The sequence below is a fragment of the Nelumbo lutea genome, chromosome 1, assembly GCF_056320005.1.
Source record: "Nelumbo lutea isolate HS-2025 chromosome 1, American lotus-T2T, whole genome shotgun sequence".
Taxonomy (NCBI): domain Eukaryota; kingdom Viridiplantae; phylum Streptophyta; class Magnoliopsida; order Proteales; family Nelumbonaceae; genus Nelumbo; species Nelumbo lutea.
The window spans coordinates 145,880,658-145,906,576 of record NC_142684.1 but is presented as its reverse complement, the minus strand read 5'-3'; the positions used below and the strand labels follow the sequence as shown (position 1 = coordinate 145,906,576).

Below are 25,919 nucleotides of genomic sequence, written 5' to 3'. Positions count from 1 at the left end.
TTTGGCTGATGAGATTAGGTAAATTGCTAATAAGCCTTCTTTACTGAAAAGAGAAGAACCTAACCTATCTTTTAAGCAAAGCCATTATTGGAGATGAGTAACTTAACATCAAGATGAAATAGCTGACATAATTTAGTCACAATTCATCTATCTATTGCTCTTGTTTAAACTTTAACTGGTCATGACCCGTGAAATGTGAGGTATTTTTTTATCAATTTTGAAGCAAAAAGGATTTATTGGACATTTAGACTAGGTAGAGCAATTCTTAGTCCAATTGTAACCTTAATAAGGGCACTGTAATAAGATAAGTAAATTGATTTAGTAGTTAATATAGGCATTATAATAATTTTACACCAAATGTCAAGAGAGGATTTTGTAGAGGTCATATTATAAGGGAGCTTTAAGTAGTTTATCCATTAATCTTAATTCTTTCAATTAATAATAATTTCTATTAAATATTGTTTTCTTAATAACTTTTTATTAATATTTAATGTTAATAATTAACAATGATTATGAAATATCCTTAGCAATAGTTATCTAAAGTATGATGCAATTGGGCAGGGTACCTCCTCCCCATCCCTAGTCCATAGCTAAGATACCCAACCCCTACACTATTCTTGGTGGTAGGGCAGGTTTGGGACAGAACACTCATTCCCTATTAGGGACAAAATTAATATTAAATATAGGGGTATTTTACCAATTTATTATCGAGTTCGAGAGGTAGGGATTGCAATTTTCCTATCCCCACTAGGTACCCAGTTTCCTTGACCCAATGGGGTTAAGGATGGAGATTGCCTTGATGGGGACGGGATTGATAGTGATACTCAATGGGGGACAAGGTTGAGGATGGGGAGTGAATTCCATACCCCACTCTTACCTTAACCTACCTCATTGACGTTCCTACCTTGGGTGGATTCGAGGAATTATATACAAACCACCATCCCCGCCCCATCTACAATTTGGGGAAACAATATTTTTCCCATACTTGTTCCATCCCCTTTTAAGATCGAGGAAAACCCACCTCATTTGGGGTAGGGGTCCTAATTTTACAGGGAAAAGTGTCATCCCAAATGTAAATTAATATTATCTAAACTAATTTATCCAAATTAACATAAAATAAATTACTTGCCCACAAATATTAATTAATTATCCAAATTTAAGTGTTTTATCTATAAATTTAATTTAAATAATTAATAGATATGGATTCTTCTTTTAATTCTTGAACAATGGATATGGGATTTCTTCTTTAGTAAGTACCTTATTTTTATTTAACTTTAACTAAAATTATCTAAATAGAATGAATTAATATTTAATTAATTAAATTGATGTAGTGAAAATTATAACTAACTTGATTAAATTACTATTATTGAAAATAAATCACATTAAATTTAAATCTATGTGATCAAATTTAATTTGATTACTATAATTAAATTTCTCTTAAGGTAATCAAATTAATACTATCAAAATTAAAGTTAGTGTATGGCCTAGGATGTGAGGTGGTTTGTATCCCGAGGTCTAAGGAATTGGCCAAACTGGAAATGTGAAGAAATGGGAGAGAAGCAAGTGGCCAAATCCCCCGAGGGGCTTTGGCCTACATACCCTCCGAGAAAAGGATTAAGTTGATGTAATTCACTAGAGCTGGAATTCTAGTGATAAGAGAGTGAAAATGGCGGATGGTTGCGTGGGAAGATGAAAAGAGATTGAAATGGATGAGGGAGAGAGAGAATGGATTGATATCAAGATAATAGGGACAAGCATGGTTTTTAAAAACGAACCTGTGACTGAACCGGTTAGGGGTCCAGTTACTGGTTCGAACGGTTTGATCGTTCAATCCGAACGACTGACCCATTTTGACAAAAAAAAAAATGGAAAATGATCAAAACCGTTTGAACGTTTAACCAGCCGGTTCAGCGGTTTGTTAACCAAAATCAACGGTTTTGGGGAAAACGGAACCGGTCCTCAGTTTTTCCGGTTCAGTCCGGTTTTGAAAACCATTGGGACAAGAAATGGTTTCAAGGTTCCTTGAAATGGATGGGAAGCACATATTTATAGTTTTTGGCTGTTCGTTCTAGAAGTTTCTTAAGTCTGTATTTTTTCATTTTTACTCTCGTACTCTAGAATGTTCTTTTTTCACATTTAAAACATGTGGTTGAATATCTTTCTAAAATTATCTAGGGGTGGGCATTGTTCAGTTAAAACCCAAAAACCGAACCGAAATTTTTGATTTTGGTTTGTTTGGTTCATTTTTTTGATTTTTTGTTTTTTCGGTTTGGTTAATTCAGTTTTAAAAAATTTCGGTTTTGGTTTTGGTTATCCAAAATGATGTTTGTTCTTATTCATTAAGGATTTCTTGGTTTCTAGAATATTCATAAATTGTGCTAAAAATATTCAACACTTCTATTTAATCAGTAAAATGGGCCAAATTGACCCGGGTTTGATTGGTCGGACTTGGTTGGTCTTGTCGCAATTGTTAGTCCGTGGTGCTACTTAGGATGATCCCCTTATGGTTTGTAACTTAAAAAATCACTATTATATAATCGAATTAGCAATACCTAAATTAACGTTTTACCCTATATTCCATTTTATTTATACATTAATAGATGAAGGGTAGGTTGAGATGGTGGTGATATGGACTCGCCAAAAGGGATAAAGATGAAGGGTAGAGAGGGAAATAAGAAGAGTATGTATGATATGAATGTTGGGATGTGGGAATTTTAGGCTGAGAAATTGAGAGATTGATAGAGAGATTTTAGAAAGAATTTTAGGTAATTGGGAAGTGGATGGGAATTTTAGGAAAATGGGGATTGAGAAATTGAGAGAGAGATTTTAGGTAAGTGGGAAGTGAATGGGAATTTTAGGGAAGTGGGGATTGAGAGATTGAGAGAGAAATGCTAAGAATAATTTTTACCTTATTGATGTTGCAACTTGGGAGAGTTGAAAACAATATAAAGTAAAGAGATAGAAATGGAGGGTTGGGGTAAAGGAGAAATGAGAGGCCATTTAAGGTGGCTATCTTTGTTTTAATATATACTAATAGATTAATATATTTTTATTAATACATATAATTTAATTGATATTTTAATATTTTATAATTAATTATTAAATTACTTTTCATTGATTATTTTAATGTACTTATCAATTTGTTTTAGTTAAATTATTAATAATTAATTAATTATTAACATTAATTAATATTTTAGTTTTTATTAGTTTGTATTTTATTATTAACATTTTTATTTTATTAATAATTATGAAGTAATTAATATTTTTAAAATTTAATTATTGATTTTAGTTTTCTTACTATTTTTTATTAAAATATTTTATTAATATGTTATTAAATAATTTATTTATGAGTCATGACTCATGGGTATGATATTAACTCTTAGAATTTAGAAATACTATAAGGAAGATGCTTTTTTAACAATTTCCCCCCTACAAACCCACTTTGTTTCCCATCAAAATGGTAATTATGACATATAATTCCACCTTTTCCTCATCTCATCTCATAACATCCCACAAACCAAACATGAAAAGAAAAGAATATTTTAGAATATTCCATATTTTTCTCCCCATCCCACAAATGAAAAGGTTTTTTACAAAAAAAATAAAATAATAAAATTTGATAAAATGGCAAAATTAGATACATTTACAAAAAAAAATGCAAAAACAATAATAACAACAAAATGTCCTTTCTAAAATTCCCTCTTGGAATTGGAAAGCAACCACTCGTCATCACTGTTCATTGTCTCCATTTAAATTTCAATTTTCATCATTCCCTCCTCGGAACATCACCAACAATGGCGGTAAAGAAAATTGAAAAACAAAAACATTTAAATAAAAAGTTAAAGCAAAACTAAAAGAAACTTCTTTGACAAGAGAACAAAAATTTTAAGATGATGTTGGGGATTATCCTTCATCATTTTTAATGTAAAAAAACCCTGTTTTGTATAAGTATTAATGTTTGATGACATCAGTGAGAATTCGCAAAGCAGAAGAAAGCAAGAACTTTCTTCGAAATCTAGTTGTTCAGGCATTTCTTCCTCTACGTCTTTTCTTTGATTAACATTAAATGCATCTCTCTTCCAAACCCATTTTGAGCCCATTCCAGTCTATACACTTTCGTGTTTTCTTCTCCCTAAATCATTGTGTGAGGAAATTTCTCGTGCCCAAAGAAGGTTTTGGTGGGGTAGCTTAGTCTCTGGGGGTAAAGTCAATTGGATCTGTTGGGACACGCTGTGCAAGCCGAAAAAGGAAGGAGGACTGGGTTTTAGAGATATGAGAAGTGCAAATCTTGCCCTCCTTGCAAAACAAAGTTGGTCCCTCCTTCAGAAACCAACCTCCTTGTTAACTCAAGTCTTGAAAGCAAAATATTACCCTAAGACTAGATTTCTTATGCTAAGTGTCTCCCAAGTGCATCTTGGGGGTGGAAGAGTATTATGATGGGAAGGAAAGTTATTGAAAAAGGAGCTGTTTGGAAACTTGGAAGTGGAAATAGTATCAATGTTTGGAAGGATCCTTGGATTCCTTCCTTGCCAAACTTTAAAATTCCAGTTGACAAGCCTTTAGGCTGCGATTTGGAGGTTGCTTCAGACTTCATTGATAGGAGAAATCGAACTTGGGATTTCACTAAGCTGAATTCAGTCTTCCCTCAATGGATCACTCATGAGATTGTTAAAATTTATATACCCTTGTATGAAATAGAGGATAAGATGGTGTGGTTGTTTGAAAAGAAAGGTTTATTTTCTGTGAGGTCAGCCTACTATGTTGCAAATAAGGAAGGGCTTGGGCTATTGAGAGTTGGGACCTCAAACAACATGGGAACTTCTAAACCATTTGAAAGTGCACTCTGGTGCTTCATCTGGGGTATGAACACAATCCCAAGAATTACAACATTCTTGTGGAGGGCCTGTCATAATAGCTTACTGGTGGGCGCAAACCTTCATAATAGAGGCATTAGACAATCTGATGTGTGTCTTGTGTGCTCAATTTGCAGTGAAACGGTGGAGCATGCTTTACTCCATTGTGAAATGGCTAGGATAATTTGGTTTGGCTCTCATCCGGGGTGCCATTTTCGGTCAAATGGTCATACCAACATTAAATCCTTGCTTTCATCTTGGCTTAATGACTCGAGGTTAACAAAGTTAGACAAGTAGAACCTTGGATTGTCTTTTGCTATAACAGCCTGGGTCATTTGGAACTATAGAAATGATTTCATGTTTAATGGTCGAGTTTTAAATCCACATTCTGCTTTATACAATATTAACAGGTACCTCAATCAGCCAACAACGCTGAGTCAAGCTTTCAATACAAAGCAGAACAAGTTGGTAAGATTGAGTGATAACTCCCTTCGTCCAAGTGCAACCCACGTACATTTTGAGACTTTACTGGTGGGCGGAGCCTTCTCTTCCTTCTGGGTGTGTAGGTATTGGTTCAGTTCTTTTTGACACAGATGGCCATTTCAAAGGTGTTATTTCTTCCAGTGTTCCCCCAAGATCACCTCTTTGTGTGCTAAAGCTCAAGCTTTTCTCGTGGGTGTCAAACTAGCCAAAAGACTGGTCGTGAAGTGCATCTACATCTTCACTGACAATTTAACTCTGGCTCAGGTGTTAGCAAGTGACTCAACCCCTCCTCCGTGGGAGATCATGTCCTTTATGCTGGATATCAAGGTGGAACTTGGCTTTTGTGATGTTGTTTGTCTCTATTATTTCTCAAGGGAGTTGAATTTTATCGCTCATCTTCTTGCTTCTCAAAAGTGTTGTAAAGGGGAATAGCTCCTCCATCCCCCATCATGACTTCTGCCATTGCTTGGTAACTTTGATGTATCAGCTTTAGGCCATCTTTCTTCTTCTTAATGATATCCCCGTTAGTTACCGAAAAAATGTCGAACGGATAAGCTCCCACCTTCATTAACGAGGTTTCTAAGAAGCAATTAAGGGAACAGAAGCAGAGAAAGGTCCCTAGCTAGCCTCTTGTTCGTGAGAAAGAAGAATACGACCATCAAAACCCAAAAGCCCTCTTCGCCGAAGGTCACCTGTATCTAACAAGTTCGCGTCAGAAGGTCCAAGTAGCTACGTCTAAGTCTGGACACACTGACACCGCTTCTAAATGCCCGGTGCCATTGGATCCAGGATGCTTTGCTTTGGAGTTGTACTATTAAAAGGCCGAAACCCAGGACTGCTCAGTCAGTTTGGTGAAGATGCTTTTTGTTTTTCCAATTTGGTTATTGGAGGAAAGAAGTTGTGGAAGATTGAGGGAGACAATGAACAAACAGGAATTGAAAGAATTTTAGTCCAGGAAAAAGCAAAACCTCTCCCACTCACTATTTTAGTTATTTTTTTTAAAACGCATTTGATCTTGTTAAATGATCATACATTACTTCATCATTTTTTTTTTATTTTTTCTGTAAAAAGCCCCAAATCAAAAAGAGCCTTTGGTTTTCGTCCCTCGACCCTGATCCTGTACATCAACATCTGGTCGTTACTCATTTATTACACTAATGGCTATTATATATGTGTATATACCAAAAGAAAATATGCATATAAGAGAAGCGGAATCACGGATCAAAATATCAATACGATAGGTTGGATGCGGGGCTTATCGGTATCGGATTGCACCAATACAATACAGGTGTATCTTGTTAATGCGTATCCATCTGATATGCCACCGTATTAGTATGTATCGATCAACTTATCACAATAAAAAAAAGGGAGGAGTGTGACTTAAACTCAAGTTGGTGAATGCCCATTGCCTCGGCACACAAGTACATTAGCCTCAAGGCCATTTGTTATTTCTAATATGTGTAATAAAATAATTTTTATTAAACTTAATGTTTACATGTAAATAAAAAACTGCATACATTTATTTTCAAAAATTTTAACTATAACATAAAAATAATAATATTCAAAATTAGTATTTTATAAATCAATAGAATATATAATTTATAAAATTCACATATATATATATATATATCAAAAATGAATCTTAATTTCAAAAATTTATACAAATAAAATATTCATAATAGAAAAATTATTTTAATACTTAAATTTTATAAATTTTCATATGGAATATATATATATATATATATAAATTTTTATAAATTATTAATTAATATTTTAATTTTCATTAAATAACAATGTATTTATTATTTACTAAAATAAAAATTGAATCTACCAAATCCATTAAACTACATTTTATATAAAAATTAATTTTTAACTTCGAAAATTTTATAAAAATAAAATATTAATAATAAAATAATTATTTTAGTAATTAAAATTTGTGAATTTTCATATGATATGCATTTTCAAAATGTTAATAGATTTGATATATTTTAACTTAAGATTATATATTTTTATAAATTATTAATTGACATTTTAATTTACATTTATAATAACATATTTATTGTTTACAAAAATATAAATATTATTTGTCAAACATTTAAGAATTAATTTTTTATTTAAATTTTTTGTTAATGTTAAAAAATAAAAATAGTAAAATAGAAAAATGATATAATAATTCAATTTTTTTGTTATTTATGCCTTACACTTTAATAGATAATAAAATAATATTGACTTTTTGCATATATTAATTTATAAAAATCTATATAATATTTGCCTTGGAATTTTGATTAATGCATTATTAATAAAATTGTATAATATCTACATGTCCTGTTATATTAGTTATAATATATTTCTTCATATTATATATATATATATCATTTAAATATACAATTCCTCTATATTTATATATTATTTATAGTCTTTTTTTACATTAGATTTAATGCTATTAATATTGATGGAGGGTGATTTAGCCTGACCTCGTAGCATGGGGACACGTGGCTACAACTTGGCATAAGTGACAGGTCAGCGTGGTAGCCTGGCCATAACTCGGCGTACTGAACTCGCCAGAGTCCAGCAATGCAACTCGGCGAATGTAGCAGCTCGTCGAGAAGAAACATCTAGCATACTCTAAATTCTCCCTAAGGAAAGACTTTTGAGCTCCTCTCGAGACCCGAGCTCCTCCCGATGGGCCCCGAACTCTTCCTTCCTGAGAAGGGAACACCCCGGTCTACGAGAAGTATCCCGAAGTGGGGAAACTTTGGGATAGTCCCATTAACGCTCTTGCCCATATTTGCCTAAGGCTCGACTCGAGCACACACCTTGGCTACCCCGGCACCCCGGTATAGGGTAGCTCGGACCAAGCCAGCTCGATGCAAAGTAGCTCGGCAACCTAAGAAAGGATCTGCCTAACAATAGTACCTGTCGAATTCGGAGGCTACGCCCACGTCTCTTCTTAGGTGGCGGCGTGCCTGCCACTTCTACCAAATGTGGCACGCCTGACAGGTCCGTACCCTGCAATGGCTACCCACATCTGCCACCTCGGCTCTGGCAATAACGGCTGTGGCAGAGTCGGTTACACCTGATTTGAGAAATCTTCAATATAAAAAGACCCCGACCCTGGAAGAGAAAGGTATTGAACTTGCGCCATCTACACTCTCAGCTCTTTACTTGCATTCTTCAGCTTTCTCAAAGTTCTAACTTAAGCACCGGAATGTTCCTACCGGGCGAGCTCCCCGGGAATTCCTCACCTTCTTCGTCGTCTTAGGTATCGTCCGTCACCAGCTAGGAGCCAAGTTTCTGCCAGCTAAGAGTGTCTGGATCGCGCAGCATCATTTGGCGCCTCTGTGGGAAACGCTGCAAAAAGCCTTCCTCCAACCACAACAACTCTCAGAACTCAACATCCATAGCTTCTTCCAGCAATGTCGGATGAGGTGCAAACTGAAACGCCTTTAAGGAACAACCCCAGCTTCCCACTGTCTGCATTGGACAGTTCACCGTCCCCCTCTCTACGGACGGAGTTCTCAGTCTGAATGTGCCTCAAACAGTGGCACCCTTGAATGTTCCACTTCCCTCTACGATTGGAACAACCTTTGCTGAACCCTCAATCATCCCTCCGGTGGCCAGCCAAAGCCAGTTTGAGGACCTAATGCAATGCATGTGAGTTATGCAAGCTCGAATGCACCAGTTCCAATAGCTTCAACTTTATCAGCAGCAAGTATTGCACCAAGTCTCCCAGTATCAGTATCAATAGCAGTTTCCTCCACCGCCTCAGGCTCAGCAGCCACTTCCTCCTCGGCATCCGGCCACGCAACAGGCCAAGCCCCGCCGTCTGAATGAAACTCCTTCTTACCGAGGAGAGACCTCGGCATCGTCTCGTGGCAGAAAAGAGAGACCAGCTACCCCTGCCTCGCAACCTGCAGTCAAGTCGGGGGCCTCCCAGCTAGTTAGGCATACGTCGCCTCAGCATTCCTTGTTCGGGCTCCCACTTGCTGAGAACCAGTTCGAGGTGCTGGCCGCAGACTTGAGGCAAGGCCCCTCAGTTCATAGCTACCAACAATAGTCCGAGCCCCTCCCTGGGCCCATCGTGCTCGGTCATACCGAAGCCAACAGCACCAACGTCGAGCCAGCAAGGAAGCAACAGAGGCGTCCCCGAGCTCGCTAAGCTCCCACTCACGATCTGCCCGAGCTCCGGGGTAAGGAAGAGGTAAGCTTGGGTGAAGCAAAAGTTACTCCACTTCTTTCAGTTCCTTCTCCTCTATCGCCAGAACTTCTTGTTGTTCCTATGCCGAAGGATTTCAAGCTTCCCCCGCTGGATAAGTATGACGGATCCTTTGACCCGAACGACCATGTGGATGCCTTCCAGTCCCAGATGCACCTAGCAAGGGCCAGTGAATCCTGTATGTGTGTGGCTTTCTCCACCACCTTCAAAGGGGTGGCCCGTACGTGGTATCGAAACCTTGCACCCGGATCAATAAGGAACTGGGCGCAATTCGTACAAGTCTTTGTTTCCCACTTTGTCACTAGCAAGAGATGTCCTAGAACTCAAGAGAGCCTCCTTGGCATAGTCCAGAAGGAAGGGGTGTCCATCCAAAGCTATATCAAGCGATTCAACGATGCTTGTTTACAAATACCCGACGTGGACCCTGCAGTTCGACTCTCTACGGCCGAGCGCGACATCACCCATAAATAATTCAAGTGGCATGTGGTCATTAATCAGCCCAAGACTGTGACCAAGTTCTTCAAGCTCGCGGATCAGTTTATAGGGACAGAGGAGAAGATCAACCAGAAAGGTGAACAGGCCCTTGAGAAAAGAAAGAGGGAGACAGAGCCCCCAACCCAGTGCGATAGCAAGAAGAAGAAGGACCAAACTCAGGGAGCAAGGCCAAGACAGCCTTTCTGAGTTCCGGTAGCAGAAAGGGCGGACTACACGCCCTTGAACGCGAAACAGGCGGAGATCCTTATGGCCATCAAGGATGCCCCGTATGTGAAATGGCCACCTTGGTTGAAGGCAGACCCTAATGCAAGGAATAAAAATTTGTATTGTAATTTCCATAAAGACCACAGTCATAGTTCCGAAAACTGTAAAAACCTCCGCAACGAGATAGAGGAGCTCATCCATCGTGGATACTTGAGAAACTTTGTACAGAATCATAATAATAAAGCAGGTCGGCAGGGGGAGCAGAGTAGAGATGTTCCCGAATTCAGCATGCAGGTAGAGCAACCGCAGAGGCAACCCCCAGAAGAGAGACTAGTTTGGGGGACTATCCATGTGATCGTTGGAGGTTCAATTGTCGCAGGCTGCACTTCGGCAGCAGCTTGGGCATCAGCTCGCGAGACCGGTAGGGAAGTGCAGAATCCCTCGAAGCGGCGAAGGATGGAAGACCCAATCTTCTTCATAGAGGATGACACGCATGGGGTCCACTACCCCCATGATGACGCGCTCGTCATAAAGATAAAGATTAATGACTATGAAGTCAGGCGTGTTCTCGTCGACTTGGGCAGCTCGGTAGATATCCTTTTCAAGGCAGCATTCAACCGGCTCCAGCTCCAAGAAAGTGACTTGAAGCCCGCAAACACTCCCCTAGTAGGCTTCAGCGGAGAGGAAGTCAGGCCCCTAGGAAGGATTACAGTACCTATGGAAGTCATAGTGAGGATCAACCATGATTTCTTAGTGGTCGCAACCCCCTCCCCGTACAATGCCATAGTAGGTCAAGCGACCACCCATGCCCTTGAGTCTCGCAAGTGCTACGTCACCGCCTTCAAAGGGAAAGCTAAGGTGGCCGACGACCTAGAGTTGGAACGACCTATGGAGCAATGCGAGGAATGAGCTGCACCCACATAAGAGATTGTCTTCATCCCAGCATCGACAGAGGACCCAGCTCGAACGCTTCAGATCGATGCTTCTATTGAGGAGCCTTTGCGATCCCAACTGGTAAGTTTTTTACTTGAAAATTTAGATATTTTTGCATGGTCCGCGGCAGAGATGCCTGGCATAGACCCTAGCATTATGACTCACAAGCTAAATAATAATCCTGTAGTTAGGCCCGTTAGACAAAAGAAACACAACTTAGCCCTAGAGCGATGAAGGGCAGTCGATGAGGAGGTCAAGAAGCTCCTCGCAGCCGACTTTATCAAGGAAGTCCAATACTTGAGTTGGGTGGCCAACCCCGTTCTGGTAAAAAAGGCTAACGGTAAATAGCGCATGTGCGTCGACTACACTGACCTGAACTGAGTTTGCCCAAAGGACTGCTTCCCACTCCCCAGGATCGATCGTCTGGTGGACGCGACCTCAGGGTATGAGTTGTTGAGCTTCTTAGATGCCTATTCAGGCTACAACCAAATCAGGATGGATCCAGCTGACGAAGAAAAGACTGCCTTCATAACCGAGCTCGGCATGTACTGCTACAATGTCATGCCCTTTGGGTTAAAAAATGCTGGGGCAACCTTTTCAGAGACTTGTAAATAAATTATTTGAGCCATTAATTGGCAGAAAGATAGAATGTTATGTAGACGACATGGTCGTCAAAACACAATTTTCACACAATTTAATACAAGATTTGCATTCGGTTTTTGAAATTCTGCGTAAGTTTAACATGAAGTTGAACCCGAATAAGTGTGTCTTCGGTGTCACCTCGGGCAAATTCCTAGGGTACATTGTTAACCGGCGTGACATTGAGGCTAACCCGGACAAAATTAAGGCTGCCCTAGAAATGAGACCGCCCCAAAAATTGAAAGAGGTTCAGAAGTTGAATGATCGTTTAGCCACTCTGAGCCATTTCATGTCCAAGTCGGTAGACCGTTGCCTGCCTTTCTTTAAGGCAATAAAAAGGAAAGGCTTCGAATGGACTGAAGAATGTCAGCTCACGTTCGACGAGCTCAAAAAGTACCTCGCCACCATTCTTGTCTTAACCCGACCCAAAGAGGGTGATGTTTTAGAGTTGTACCTCTCGGCAAGTGACGAGGTGGTCAGCTCGATACTAATAAAAGAAGTAGATCGGGTCCAATGGCCCGTTTACTATGTTAGTAAAGTGTTGCAGGGAGCAGAGACGAGGTACCCAGAGATAGAAAAGCTATCCTATGCACTAGTCATTGCAGCTCAGAAGCTTCATCCTTACTTCCAAGCTCACACCATCGTCGTCCTTACCAACAAACCTCTAAGGCAAGTCCTGCTCAAGCCCGAGGTTTCTGAAAGATTAACAAAGTGGGCCATTGAGCTCAGCAAGTACGAGCTCCAATACAAACCACGAACTACTATCAAGGCCCAAGCCTTGGCAGATTTTGTCATAGAATGCACCTTCAGCTCCTTAGTCCCCAGGTCGGTCGAACACGAGACCCCCAGCTCGGGCGAGCCCAAGGTTCCCAGGCCGGTTGAGCTCGAGCACCGTGGAGTAGCAACCAGCGCAGCATCTCTTCTAGTCAGACCAAGCGCAAACTAGGATGAGGAGCCCTGGATCCTTCACGTAGATGACTCGTCAAACCAGCAGGGCAGTGGGGTTGGGATCGCTTTGTACAGGCCGAGCAGTGTAAAATTGGAGTACGCACTACACTTCGAGTTCACGGCATCCAACAACAAAGCAGAGTACGAGGCGTTACTAGCCGAGGTGAAAGCCAAGCACATTGTCGTATGTAGTGATTCTCAGCTCGTGGTCAACCAAGTTACGGGTGAGTACGAAGCTCGCAAGCCAATCATGATAGTTTACTTAGCCAAAGTAAGAGAGGTTCTACTCAACTTTCAGTCACACTTCATCTAGCGGATCCCAAGATCAGAGAACACTGAGGCCGATGCCCTATCCCAGTTAGCCAGCACTAGCGATAACACCATGAGAACAGTGTATATAGAGAACTTACCTCGGCCTAGCATTCTCGGGGGGGGGGGGGGGGGGGGGGGCAGAGGAGGTCGCTCCCCACTTGCGAGCTTCCTGCTACATGGAACCCTCCCTGCAGATCGTAATGCTGCCAGAAGGGTAGAGCGTCAGGCAGCCAAATACGTCATGATAGACGAGCGGCTATACCAAAGATCCTATACGCTCCCCTATCTGCGCTACTTGCGACCCTCTGAGGCCGAGCTGGTCCTCCATGATACTCATGAGGGCCTGTGCGGCGAACACTTGGGGGGCAGGGCCCTTGCCCAGAAAGCATGACGACAGGGTTACTACTGGCCAACGATGAAGGCAGACACAACCGAGCTCGTCAAAAGATGTGACAAGTGTCAGAAGCATGCCAACATCCACCACCATCCTGCCGCCGACCTAAAAAACCTTACTAGCCCATGGTTCGCATAGTGGGGGATCGACATGCTCGGGCCATTCCCACCAGCAACAGGGCAAAGAAGATTCCTAGTGGTAGTAGTCAATTATTTCACTAAGTGGGTTGAGGCTAAACCCCTCACAACAATCACAGCTCGGAATGTGCAAAACTTCTTTTGGAAGAGCATAGTGTGTTGTTTCGGACTACCTCGGGTACTGATCTCTGACAATGGTAAGCAGTTCGAGGACATCAAATTCCAGAACTGGTGCCGAGACATGGGAATTCAACAGAACTTCACCTCGGTAGCATACCCCCAAGCAAACGGTCAAGCGGAGGTCACGAACAGAGCTATCCTCCGTGGGCTAAAGGCACGCCTAGACCGAGCTAAAGGACTATGGGTAGACGAGGTGCCCAGCGTATTATGGGCTTATCAGACCATAGTAAAGACCGCAACAGGCAAGACTCCCTTCAACCTTACTTACAGCACTGAAGCAGTCATTCTAGCCGAGATCGAGGTCCCCACGCTACGACTAAAAGCATATGATGACAAGGCAAATGAAGAAGAGCTACGCACCAACCTCGACCTACTTGACGAGGTACGGGACCTCGCTTATATAAGGACCACGGCCTACCTGTAGAGAGTAGCTCGGTACTATAATGCCAAGGTCAAAAAGCGGAACTTCTGCATCGGAGACCTGGTTCTTCGTAAAGTTATGGTGCCTAAGCCCGACATTAGTAAGCTCGGGCCAAATTGGGAAGGACCCTACCGAATAAAGCGGGTGCTCGGGGAAGATACATACGAGCTCGAAACCCTAGAAGGGAAACAAGTACCTCGGGCATGGAACATTGTCAACTTAAGGCGATATTACCCATGATCGTCGAGTTGAGTGAACTACAAGTCGCTCTCTAAGCCTAAGAGCCAAAATGCCAACCTAATAAAAAGACCTTGGCACTATAAGACCCAATCGCCTCTTCGACATGGGCAAACTCCAGGAGAGGGTGGACCATAGTCACTCCCAGAGCCTAAGGGCCAAAACACCAAGCTAACGACAACCTCGGCACTATAAGACCCAGTCGCCTCTTCGACATGGGTAGACTCTAGGAGGGGTGTGACTAAGTCACTACCTCGGCCAAAGGGCTAAAATGCCGAGCTAACTAAGGGCCTCGGCACTACATATGACCTAACTGCCTCATCAACGTTGGCTTAGTATGCCAAAAACACAAGAAGCTCGGGTGTGGACCCTACGGTACATAGCCCACCTTGGCATACAATAGGTTGGACCCACTAGGGACAACCATCAATTCAAGTAACCTAGGAGTAGACAGGTCGGGCATATGCCTTACTATGTCACTCACCTCAGTGTACGTTATAAAAACCACCCCTACAAAGTACTGGGAGATAGTTCGGGGAGGGGACAGACGAAAAATCCTACTTCGGACACTTAACAGTTTGGATAAAGCAGTCACTCTGGCAAAAGTATAAAGTGTGCAGTACTTGCAAGAAAGCGAAATTCATTAATTGAGAGTTTCGCACAACGAGCTCGGTAAAAAAAAAAAAAAGAAGAAAGGAAACTAAAACTGAGCTCACATGCTCAAGATACAAGGACTACACTATTTGGGGGACTCATCTTTACTCGGGACCTCCTCAGGAGCTTCTGCCAGGTCGGTGGCATCTGCCTCTTCATCACCGCTCTCCTCTTCAGAATTCGGGTCCTCTATGGCCTTATGGGCTATCTCTTTCGAAGGCTGCACTGAGGAATCAGGATGCTCCAGTCCCTCTCCTGACTCCCTGAGCTGGAAATGGCCATCTCGACTATGTGGGTGGGCTCAACGGAAGCTTCAGCCGCTGCATCAGCGGCCTCGATGGTGACCTCGGGCTCCGTAGCTGCCTGTGGGGCAGGCTCTACTGATGTCTCGGGCTCCCGAGGTGGTAGGATCTCCTCTAAGTCGATGATTGGAGGTACGTCAGGGAGCTCAGACTCAGAGGTAGGAGCCTGCGAAAGCTCGGGTTTGGAAGTGGGGGCTTGTGGAGGCTCGACGCGAGCTCTCTTGGCGGCTCACTTCTTCTTCCATTTCATCTGGCGGAAAAGCCTCTCCCCCTTAAGATTCTCTTCTTCCATGGGCCCTGCAACATAGCTCGACATTAGTAAACTCGAAAGTACCAACTATTTAAGCAAGGTACTAAGTAAGACAACCTACCCAGGCTCAAGCCGGCCTGTATGAGCTTACTCTCGGCAATATAATCCTTGTAATTAAACCCAAGCTCAGCCCATGATTGGAGCATCTCCCTTGTCTTCTTGTCCAAGATAATGTCGGGGTCTTGAATAGCCGCCCTTTGACGAAGTGGGTAAAGGCCACCCCGCGGTGTTCCAGACTACAAAGTAGTCCTGCTTCCAGGCCAAGACTTTGCTAGGAAGCTTGTGCAGCAACTTAAAACCCGGGCGAGGGGACAGGTAGTAGGTCCGCCTGTGCTCGGGGAGAACGCTTGAAGCGCTCTTCTTGATTGAGAGGATTGAGCAGAAAATATCAAGGTTCAAAGGAAGGACATACCCGAAGCACAGGGATATGGTCCTGACCACGTTACGAACGGAGTTCGGGTAAAGTTGGTCTATTATGATGTTGAAGTGGTTCAGGACCTCTACGATAAGAGGGTGGAAAGGAAGACAAAGCCCGACTATAAGCTGCTCCCAGAAGATCACGATCTCATCAGGACCGTGCTCCCATGGGAAGTTACCCACAAGAAGACTGTAGGTATATTCCCTAGGTAGATTGTATTGCCGAATGTGGTATCGGATCCTCTCCAGGGTCATAATGGAGGGACTGAACCTATCTGGCATCCAACCTCGGTGAGAGGTGGACTCCAGATTACCCGAGGCCTTCCGCGCCTCATGAGACTGGACTTCAGTGGGGTCACCCTGAGCCGAGGTACCTACCTCGGGCTCATCCAGTTGACTATCGAAACTAGACATAGTGAAGGAAAGAAACGAACTGGAAGGAAAAGGAAACTGAAAGAAAAGCAAAGGAGACTCACCAAGGAAAGCAACCAAACTAGGAATAATTGACCCGAGCTAAAGACCTTAGACGCGAGCTCAAGACAAGTACTGAGGACTTATGGCGAGGGAAAATGACCAGGACCCCCGCTATTTATAGCCACTGTACTCGGGCATCAGCGATCGAGATCAAGACGATCTGATGGCTCTCAAGAAAATCGGCTATGCGACCCTCAAGGCGAAATCGGTTTAGCGCATTTTTTGACGTCTGCAGAACTGGTATGACCCATAAGCCGCCTGACCAGGAGGCCAGAGCTCTGAGCCAAATCCACCTGGCACACTACGGACTTCCCGCACTAGGTCAAAACCCCCAGCACGGGGAGTGAGGGGCAATTGATGGAGGGTGATTTGGCCTGACCTCATAGCATGGGGACACATGTGTACAACCTGGCATAAGTGACAAGTCAACGTGGTAGCCTGGCCATAACCGGGCGTACTGAACTCGCCAAAGCCCAGCAACGCAACTCGGCGGACGTAGCAGCTCGCCGAGAAGAAACATCTAGCATACTTCGAATTCTCCCTAAGTGAGGGGGACTTCCGAGCTCCTCCTGAGACCCGAGTTCCTTCCGGTGGGCCTCAAACTCTTCCTTCCTGAGAAGGGAGCACCCCGGTCTACGGGAAGTATCCCGAAGTGGGGACACTTTGGGATAATCCCATTAATGCTCCTGCCAATATTTGCCTAAGGCTCGACTCGAGCACTCGCACCTCAGCTACCCGGCACCCCGATGTAGGGTAGCTCGGACCAAGGCAACTCGGTGCAAAGTAGCTCAACAACCTACAGAAAGGATCTGCCTGACAATGGTACCTGTCGAATCTGGAGGTTGCGCCCACATCTCTTGTCAGGCGGCGGCGTGCCTTCTCACTTCTGCCAGATGTGGCACGCCTAACAGGTCCGTACCCTGCAACGGCTACCCACATCTACCACCTCGGCTCTGGCAATAACGTCTGTGGCAGAGTCGGTTACACCTGAATTGAGAAATCTTCAATATAAAAAGACCTCGACCCTGGAAGAGAAAGGTATTGAACTTGCGCCATCTGCACTCTCAGCTCTTTACTTGCATTCTTCAGCTTTCTCAGAGTTCTAACTTAAGCATTGGAGTATTCCCGCGGGGCGAGCTCCCCAGGAATTCCTCACCTTCTTCGTCGTCTCAAGTACCGTCCGTCACTAACTAGGAGCTAAGTTTCTGCCAGCTAAGAGTGCCTAGATCGCACAACAACAATATATTTATAAAATTTATATATATATTTTTAATATATCCAATTTTTTTATATTGGATATATTAAACTTATCCAAACCTATACGGATAGGTTTCGTATTCATATTCAACTTATCCAATACAATACCCAATATGAATCCTTAAGCAAAATTACATAGAATTTTTGTCTCTTCAAGTAGATATTACATTATATTGTAATTTTTTTACAAGCATTACACGCTAGGACCGGAATTATTATATTATACAATCGCTTAAAATACCATCTATTAATAGATGTAGTGGGACCCACATTCACATTCATCAACGGGTGATATAGGTTCTCTCGTAATGGGTCCTTATTAAATTATTATCACGAAAAATTCGTCACAGCTCTGAGAGTCCGACTGTCCGAGACTCCGACCGAAAGGGCGAAGGCAGAAGAAGAAGAAGAGGGTTTTCCCGGGTTTTTTCCTCGGCAACTCTAAACCATTTAGCAGCAATGGTGTGTGAGAAGTGTAAGTCTCAGTCTCTCTCTCTCTCTCTCAAGTGATTAAGAGGCTAAAAGGATTCAATTTTAATCTGTTCTTTCTAATAACGAGGCATGACTGAAACTGATTAATTAATCTTCAGGTGAGAAGAAGCTGACTAAGGTGATTGTCCCGGACAAGTGGAAAGAAGGGGCTAGCAACACCAACGAAAGTGGTGGTCGTAAGATTAACGAGAACAAGCTCCTTTCCAAGAAGAACAGGTTCTCCCCCCATCACCCTAATCCTTCCGTTTAAATCTTATATTTAGAGTATTCAGAGTTTCGTTCTTATCGTTAGAGTTATTTTTTCTGTGATATTTAGCAATTGGGTAATGGTTTCATGATTTTTTTTTTCTGCACTCTCCTTTTCCTGCACCCCCAAAATTGCATTGATGCGCTCAATACCAAAAAAATTGCGGTGAATAAATTCTTTAATTTTATTGGATCTACGACAATCGAATCTATTTGATATTTGCATCTATTAGCTGTACAATGAGAAGCTATACAGTAGGAAATCAGATATCCACAAAATCCCAACCCACCAAAAGACCGACAAAACTAAACTCTCCTTACAAATGGGAAGTCTGAATCAAAAAAGGATGACATATACCTATTTTTGAATAACTGGTTAGCTGCCAACCAAGAGTGTATCATCCTCAAAATTCTGTTAAAAACTTCTTCTTTTGGAGCTTGTCTTCCTTTAAATAATCTGCTGTTTCCAAATGTTTCTGGTTAAAAAAAGGTGATAACAACAAAAAGTTTTTTAACAAATTAGCTAGTGCTAGGAGAAGGGAAAACACGCTGAAAAAGCTGGTTGTTAATGGTGTATTAGTGGAGGAGGTAGACAGAATTAAAAGCCATATTGTGGACTTTTATGAGAATCTTTACAAGAGTCGGTTAACGGGCCAAAACTTGATGGCCTAGAGTTTGATGGTCTCTCAGAGGAGCAAGATGCAGATTTGGAGAGAGAGTTTGATGAAAGGGAGATTTGGGAAGCTTTAAAAGAGATGGAAGGAGATAAGGCTCCGGGTCCGGATGGGTTCACCATGGCATTCTACAAACACTGTTGGGGTTTTCTAAAGAATGATGTTTTAAGGGTGTTGAAGGAATTCCATGACTCAACAGCTCTAGAAAGGAGTTTAAGTTCCACTTTTATAACTCTAGTCCCAAAGAAAAAAAGGGGCAGAGGAAGTGGGAGACTTCAGACCAATTAGTCTGGTTGGTAGTATCTACAAATTGATTTCCAAGGTTCTTTCCACGAGGCTCAAACTAGTGATGGGGACCCTAATCTCAGAAACTCAAGGTGCTTTTGTGGAGGGTACACTCATGGTAGATGGAATGCTAGTAGCAAATGAGATGATAGATACAAGATTGAGAAGTGGGAGGGCTAGGCTGCTCTGTAAAATCGATATTGAGAAGGCTTATGATCATGTCAACTGGCAATTCTTAGACTACATCCTAAGAAGAACGAATTTTGGCTCTAAATGGCAGAATTGGATGAAAGTCTGTGTGACTACTCCTTCCTTCTCAGTCCTGGTAAATGGGATGTCTTGTGGTCGCTTTAGGAGTTCTAGTGGCTTAAGGCAAGGGGACCCTCTTTCCCCCTTCCTTTTTATGTGTGACTGAAGCTCTAAATAGACTGATGAAAAGGGCCACAACAGGGGGTCCCATAGAAGGTTTTCAGGTGGGAGCTGAAAGGGTGGAGGTTTCTTTCTTGCAGTTTGCAGATGACACTCATATTTTGTGATGCTTCAGTTGATCAGCTTGGTTATGTAATGGAAGTGCTGCAATGGTTTGAGGTTGTGTCAGACCTCCATGTAAACAGGCATAAGACTGAACTGGTTGCAGTGGGAGATGTGCCAGAAATAGAGAGGTGGGCGGAGGAGTGGGGATGTAAAAGAGGTAAGCTTCCTTTGAAACATCTGGGGATGCCTCTAGGCGCTAGGTGCAATTCCACATCAATGTGGGAGCCCATTGTGGAGAGATTAGACAAGTGTTTGGCTTCTTGGAAGTCCAAGTACTTATCTTATGGAGGTAAATTAACTCTGCTGAAAAGTGTTCTGTCTTCCCTCCCCTTGCATTTGCTCTCTTTATATCCAATTCCTAGTGGGATAGCTAAGTCTTTAGAGAGGAAGATTCGGGAGTTTCTGTGGAAAGGATGGAGGATGAGAAGAAAAAATTAGCTGGTCCAAGATCTGTAAATTCAAATCTCAGGTGGGCCTGGGTGTGAGATCAATAAAGGATAAGGTGATTTGTGGAGAAGGGTGATCGCAGCCAAGTATGGTTATGGTATTTCTGGTTGGGTCCTGGGTGAGCTAAACCAATCCTATGGATGCTCTGTCTGGAAAGGGATTGGGAAAACTTATGGTCCATTCTCAAATGGAGTTATATTTAGGGTTGGGAATGGGAGGCGAGTTCTTTTCTGGAAAGACTTGTGGTGTGATAATAGACCCTTGAGGTCTCTTACCATACCCTCTTTGAAGTAGCAGCGGACAAAGATGCTCTGGTTTCGGACTATTTGCAGGTGCAGAGTGGAAGTATTGTTTGGGCACCTATCTTCAGGCGAAATCCGAATGATTGGGAAGTGGAGTCTCTAGTGGAATTGCTGCATTTGCTGTATAGCACCCCGGTGGAATTAGGGAAAGAGGATAGAAGAGTTTGGAAGTGGGAGAAGTTGGGGGAATTCTCAGTTAGGTCCTTTTACAAATATTTTTCCAGATCAGAGGATGAGCCAATCCCAGTTAATTCTGTATGGTGTTAGGGTGTGCCCACAAAGGTGGCATTTTTTGTATGGACAGCCTTCTTGAACAGGATTTTAACTAGGGATAATCTGGAAAAGAAGGGTATGCTGTTAGGCACAACTGTCTGTGTGCTTTGTCAGAACCATACTTAGTCAGTAAACCATCTGCTACTCCACTGTGTTTTCTCCTGTGAGGTCTGAAATAAAGTAAAAAACTTATATGAGATGAACAGTTGCTGCCCTGAACCAGTAGCAAATTTTATGAAGAGTTGGAGAGTCAAAGGTCTAACTTAAGAGGGCAAGTTGGCTTGGAATCTGACTCCTGCTGCAGTTTTTTGGTGCATTGGAGAGGAATGCAAGGATTTTCAAGAACCAACACAGCTCCTCAGATACAGTATTTCACAAAGTTATGGGAAAAATGTTTTCCTGGTTAGCAGTAAATAATGCTTTCAAGGACAAATTTTAATTCCTTTCTTGCAGTAGGGAATCTTTTTGTAAATCAGGGTTTGAGGGTCTAGCTCCTCTGGTGCAGTTTTTGTAAATCCCTGTGTACAGCTCCTTGTTGTACATGTTTTTGTCTTAATGAAATTCTCACATTACCTGTTTCAAAATAATACTACTACTACTACTACTAATAATAATAATAATAATAATAATAATAATAATAATAATAATAGTAATAGTAATAGTAATAGTAATAGTAATAGTAATCATAATCATAATCATAATCATAATCATAATCTACTGTTTCTTTCATCCCATATTGCCCAGAAAACTGCTGCAGGAAGGATACTCCATGCTACCTGTAGTCAGCTCCCTGTAAATGTTTCTGTAGTTACTTATTTTTTACAGTATCTCAATATTCTTTCTTCTATCTTTTACTACTATGTTTACTTTGGTGATCATATATATATATACTACCATGTAGAAATTAAGGGAATCCCCTTTAATTGGATATGTACATTGCATCTTGAATTGTTAAATAATAATAATAATAATCTGCTGTTTCTTTCACCCCATAGTGCCCAGAAAACTGCTGCAGGAAGGATACTCCATGCTACCTATAGTTAGCTCCCTGTAAATGTTTCTGTAGTTACTTATTTTTTACAGTATCTCAATATTCTTTCTTCTATGTTTTACTACCATGTTTACCTTGGTGATCATATAAATATACTACCATGTAGAAATTAAGGGAATCCCCTTTAATTGGATATGTACGTTGCATCTTGAATTGTTGAATCTTTTTATCTTCAAAAGGATAGCACTATTTTTTTTCTTTTTTTGAAAGATAAAGAGAATATGCACAGATGAAAATCTTATGCATATTGCCAGGGAGCTGGCAAGGCAAGGAATCCTCAACCACATGTACAAAAGGTAGTGCCTCTTTCAATATGCACAGATGAAAATCTTATGCTATTACCATGCCAAGAAGGGAAGGACCAGGCAGCTGGCAGGAGCCACGGCACCATCTGGGATTTATTAAATTAAAGGGTTTTCTAGTTTATTAATAATGCAGCTATTGCACAAGTTATGAGAAATCTCTAATTTGTGCCTCCCCTCCCCCCCCCCCCCCCAAAAAAAAAAAAAATATATATATATATATATATAAATATAAATAAATAAATAGACAAAAACAGGAACAAAAAACAGAATGAGACTTCTTTAAATGGACATGAGTACCAATCCCGAATTCTTGAGATGTATTTAAATGGATAGCACTCCCTTAGAATCTTATGCCATCAGCACCCAACAGGAGCAGAGCCAACCTGAAAGTTCTTGAATTAAAGGGTTTGTGTTTATAACACAGCTGTTATATTTACACAAGTTGTAAAAATCTCTAGTTTGCTCCCTTCTCCTCTTCCATCCCTTTCTCCCAACAACTAAAAAAGAAGTTTAATATGCCCCCAACAAAATCTAAGGAAATGTGCTTTTGTTTAACTACTAAACAAAACAGTTAACTCCAATATTTAAGGAATTAATTGTGGGACCTACTAATTTAAATTTCTTTGTTATTGTTACTTAACTACCAAATAAAGAAAGCACCTACTGTTAACTGAATACCTACAAGTTCTTCCCCTCCTATTGTCCAACCTCTCTTTACAAATTAGTTGCGTAACAAACCACTCTTCTAAGACCTGTTTGTTTACTACTTACCACTAGTAAAACTACTTACAACTACCAAAATAATAGCAAATGTTGATTGGACACCTACAAGTACTTGTTAGATATATGCTAATTTCCTAAACCATGACTTCTTCGAGTACTCATGTAAACTCCCACTCTTTTGCATCACTGTCTAGATTTTTTACTTTTGATTGCTATTGTTTAGTTGAGATAAAATGATAAACAACTTACTATTTGTGGGAAACCATATGAAGAAGATGTTGGCACCAGGAATCTGAGGGCTTTAGCCTCATGACATACATATTTCCATCAAAAGAACCATTAATAAATAAGACACCCAACAGAACCCAATAACCTCTATTTTTGTCATTATAGTTGAAAAAGCGAAAAAAAGAGAGAGCAACATGAATATTCTATTTCAACTCAAGCCCCCATTAAGTGTCAAAACCTTCTTCAAGGAAAAAGAACCTATTAAGATGTATCTATATATTCTGTCAGTTTTTTTTTAATGTTTTGTTGATTTCTTTTTCTCTTCACTTCATTCTTTCATAATTATATCAACCATATAATATACGGAGAAGTACGGAAACACCTGATGCAGGATTCTGAATTCCAGCCCCCCCCCCCCTACTACTAGCCCTCTCCCCCCCTATAAATCACATCCTGCCCGTGAATTTGGCATCAATTCACGGTCAGGATGCATTCCCCCTGTACTATGGGGCTATAAAATTCTGATCTGGGCTGATTAGTCATTCTCCCTATAATATATCCTTTAAGATGTTTAATTCAATAATCAAATTTTCATGTCAATTGTTTTAAAATATGAAATGTTGGGAGAAATGTGCAAATATTTTAACATTTTCCTAATATATATTTATAAATGTCTAAATCTGGACTAGATGTTGAACTGCTAATGCTAACAGCAAATGGACTGAGTGCTCAAACTTGTGCAGTCCACCTGGCACATGGTCTCATGTCCAGATTAAATAGAAGCATAATAGGCCACCATAAAGTTGGAGTTATCCTTATGCTTAATAACATAGAAGAGTCGTTGTTCTTACTTCTTAGGTATAATCTGATTCTGCTGAACTTGTGTTTATGCATTTTGTGGATTCTAGTCTGAGAATAGCCACTGTGTATTCTAGTATTGGTGCAATGAATGCTTGAGAATGTGGATTCTATAGTCTGAGAATAGCCAGTGTACAAAATGCCAAAGGCTAGGTTCATATTCCAGTCTACCTTTCCAAGACCAACATCGAGTGATGAACCTTTTATTTTATGCATATCTACTTTACCCTGAGATTCCCGACTTGATCCTAATTTACCAAGTTTTTGATTCCTGTGTAGATGGACTCCTTATGGAACAACCAAATGTATCATTTGCAAGCAGCAAGTCCACCAAGATGCCAAGTACTGCCATACCTGTGCTTATACCAAAGGTAAGAACATCTTAATACTTCCTTTCAATTGTTTCAAAGTTAATTGGATGATAGTGTGAAACCATCCAATGGACGTTGGTGCTACAGTTGCCCCAAAAGACTGATCATGGATTAATGGAAAATTGAATTGTTAATGATTTAAATTAGTAACCCATGCAAATTGATAAAATATCACTTCTACATTGGTCTTTGGGGCATTCATAGCATCAACAGCATTACATGCATGCGTGTCAAGTTAGCATTCTTCCAAATAAAATTAGGGAGTTCAGCATCTACTACTTTAGATGTCTTACTGAAATGGTTTGTGCTTGGGCAGGAGTATGTGCTATGTGTGGTAAGCAAGTACTTGATACCAAGTATTACAAGCAAAGCAATGTCTAACTGCCAAGGTGCTCCTTTTCTATTCAATGGGCTCTTGGATTGTAAATGGGCATAAACCATACCTTTCTTTAACAAAGATGTTATGACTATCAGCTGATGTAAAAGAAGTTCAGTGAGACTGATGGTTCGAATATTTCTTGTGCATGGGAGTCTCTCTCTCTCTCTCTCTCTCTCTCTCATGTGTGTGCTTTTTTTAATTATGAATTCAATAAACTAGATTTCAATATTTTTAGCTGAATCGTACATCTCAACCAAGGTTCTAAATATGACAGGCCAATATGCCAGTAGGGCGTATTGGCCTGTATCGGTGTTTTTATTTTTTTTTTGTGCTTTATTTATTTTTCCAAAACCAGTTTAGAGAGGTTGGTTTAAGTCTCGGCTACCCTCTGAACCACGGCCTGGCTCGATACACCCCCTGTAAGTACGTATCGGGAAGGCCCTGATACAATACGTATCGGCTAATATGGGTAGCCGATATGTAATGATATTTTGAACCTTGATCTCAATGAGCAATCATTCCTGTTGATGGGGCAATTGGGTTCAAGCCAAGGTTCAAAAAAATCGTTACGTATCGGCCGATACGTATCGTATCAGCCCCTTCCTGATATGCCCCTATAGGGGTTGTATTGGGCCAGGGCCAGATCCAGAGGGTAGCCGGCACTTAAACTGACCCTTAACAGGTATTGAAAAACATAAATAAAACTTAAAAGAAAAGGACCGATACAGGGCGTTTATAAAAGTTGAGAGCCGTCGTCATGAAAGTGGAGAGCGTTTATAAGATATTTTAAATTCTAACTTGGTTCCTTCCTCGAGCTTGAGTTTTCAAAATTTGCAAGTCATCCCTAAATCAGCGAGAGGCATATCCACTTTTCAGATCGCGGAA

At 41.2% G+C, this 25,919-nt stretch overlaps 1 protein-coding gene across 1 annotated transcript; it reads left to right on the top strand.

Annotated features, from left to right (window-relative positions):
• Nucleotides 1-18,129: 18,129 nt before the first annotated feature.
• LOC148878170 (postsynaptic protein-like protein) lies at nt 18,130-25,169 on the top strand. Its single transcript, XM_088950121.1, has 4 exons — nt 18,130-18,341; nt 18,457-18,574; nt 24,564-24,655; nt 24,972-25,169. Exons 1-4 carry the CDS (start codon nt 18,326-18,328, stop codon nt 25,034-25,036), a joined length of 291 nt encoding a protein of 96 aa, XP_088806247.1. The 5' UTR covers nt 18,130-18,325; the 3' UTR covers nt 25,037-25,169.
• The last annotated feature ends 750 nt before the right edge of the window (nt 25,170-25,919 follow it).

What these genes read in the sequence shown, in the direction of transcription:
- LOC148878170 (XM_088950121.1), top strand. An exon ending in CTCCTTTCCAAGAAGAACAG is followed by an intron (nt 18,575 to 24,563) that starts GTTCTCCCCCCA and finishes ATTCCTGTGTAG; the next exon opens with ATGGACTCCTTATGGAACAA. An exon ending in TACCTGTGCTTATACCAAAG is followed by an intron (nt 24,656 to 24,971) that starts GTAAGAACATCT and finishes GTGCTTGGGCAG; the next exon opens with GAGTATGTGCTATGTGTGGT.